The following is a 1,906-nucleotide window of genomic DNA, read 5'->3' as shown; positions in this document are numbered from 1 at the left end:
CCTGCCTGTCATCGACTTCGCCGCCGGCCGCCGCCGCCACCTCGTCGTCGATGAGATCATCAAGGCCGGCAAAGAGTTCGGCTTCTTCCAGGCACGCACGCACGCACCACAATAATTGTTTGTTTATCGATCCGTGCCACTCAGCTATTGATTTTGGACTCGGTACTCCATGGATGTGTTGCAAACTGCAGGTTGTGAACCATGGCGTGGGCGACGAGGTGGTCGGGGCGTTCCGGTCCGCGGCGGCGGAGTTCTTCGCGATGCCGGCGGAGGAGAAGCTCCCCTACTGCTCCGACGACCTCACCAAATCGTTCCGCGTCGACACCAGCACCGCCTACGTCCTCGATCGTAGCGGCGGCGGTCGGTACTGGCGCGACTACCTCCAGCTGCAGTGCTTCCCCGTTGACAGGTTTTCGCAGGACTGGCCGGCCAAGCCGGCCGGCTTCGTACCCAGCCTGGCCGCGTACGCCACAGCGGTGCAGACGCTGGCCGCCACGCTGCTCGGGCTCATTGCCGAGGGGCTCGGGCTGGAGGAGAGCTTCTTCCGCGGCGAGCTCACCGGCGGCGGGACGCTGATGAACGTGAACTGGTACCCGCCGTGCCCGGACCCGAGCCTGACGCTGGGCCTGCTGCCGCACTGCGACCGACCACTCCTGACCGTGCTGTCGCAGGGCGACGTCAGCGGCCTCCAGGCCAAGCACAAGGGCCGGTGGATCGCCGTGCAGCCCGTCCCAAACGCTTTCGTCATCAACTTCGGCCACCTGATGGAGGTCCATCTTCAATTTCTCATCGATCGCTAATTTGGTACTTATGTAGTGTACGTGTTGGTGAGATCATTCATTCCTCGTTTGTGCTGTGTGTGCAGATCGTGACGAACGGGTTGCTTCAGAGCGTAGAGCACCGCGCAGTGACCAACTCCAGTGCGGCGAGGTTGTCGGTGGTGACCATCATGTTGCCGGACATGGACTGCCGCATCGAGCCGGCGCCGGCGCTGGCGACCGAGGAGGAGCAGGCCAAATTCAGGCCGTTCCACTTTCAGGAGTTCAACGAGGCGTACACCGCCGCCGCAGCCAACCGGGAGGACGTGCTCCAGCGCTTTAGGATCCACCCTGCTGGTACAATGGAGTGACCCGCCGGCTATTTGCTTTGCATGGTTCCAGCCATTAACGGCTCCAATAAACTTTTCTTAATTTATTTTTTTTATCAGTTTGGAGGTGTCTTATAAGTTGGTTCTCCTCCCTTCAACCTTTTGTTCTTGCATCGTAGGTAATCCCACTGTTTCAGAATATCATTTTTATTTTTATTATAAATCTCTAAGTAGTATTATTATGCGACATGAAACAAAGTGGTGAAAATTGTTTTATTAAATCCCACGTGCATATTTTTTCGAGAAAATTTTCAATATATTCCTCTTCAATTATGATAGTACAACCAACACGAGAAATAATAAAAATTACACCCACATCCGTAGACCCCCTAGCGACGATTACAAGCACTGAAGCGAGCTGAAGGCGCGTCACCGTCATCGCCCCTCCCTCGCCAGAGCTGGGCAAAACCTGTTGTAGTAGACAGTTGAAAAGTCATAAGGCAAAGACCCGATAAGACCAGTGCAGCAGAACAGCAATTGCCGTCGATAAAAAATAGCGTAAATCGAAACAATCCAATCTAAAAACACATGAAGGCAGACGAACTACACATGCATGTCGCCGAGTGTAGTCATGCGGTATGAAGACGCGCGACTTGGAGAAAAGGCACAAGGCACTTGCACTTCCGCGCCGATGACTTCGCGTGCGTGGACATTGACAGCGGCTTCCACTCAATATATCAGCATGCGCATGCAGCGGCAGCCATTTTCCTCCCTCGACAACATGGCATGCATGCAGAGGGGCGACTACCCCCCATCCCC

The 1,906-nt window shown here is 55.3% G+C and overlaps 1 protein-coding gene across 1 annotated transcript; it reads left to right on the top strand.

Moving 5' to 3' along the window:
- Nucleotides 1–4: 4 nt before the first annotated feature.
- LOC119344634 (2'-deoxymugineic-acid 2'-dioxygenase-like) lies at nucleotides 5–1,130 on the top strand (the record flags this gene model as incomplete). Its single annotated transcript, XM_037615016.1, has 3 exons — nucleotides 5–91; nucleotides 192–770; nucleotides 866–1,130. Coding segments are annotated over 3 exons (930 nt in total), but the record flags the coding sequence as incomplete, so codon positions are not given.
- Between the last annotated feature and the right edge of the window lie 776 nt (nucleotides 1,131–1,906).

Source organism: Triticum dicoccoides, unplaced genomic scaffold (genome assembly GCF_002162155.2).
Source record: "Triticum dicoccoides isolate Atlit2015 ecotype Zavitan unplaced genomic scaffold, WEW_v2.0 scaffold176951, whole genome shotgun sequence".
Lineage (NCBI taxonomy): Eukaryota > Viridiplantae > Streptophyta > Magnoliopsida > Poales > Poaceae > Triticum > Triticum dicoccoides.
This window is presented reverse-complemented; position numbering and strand designations above follow the sequence as displayed.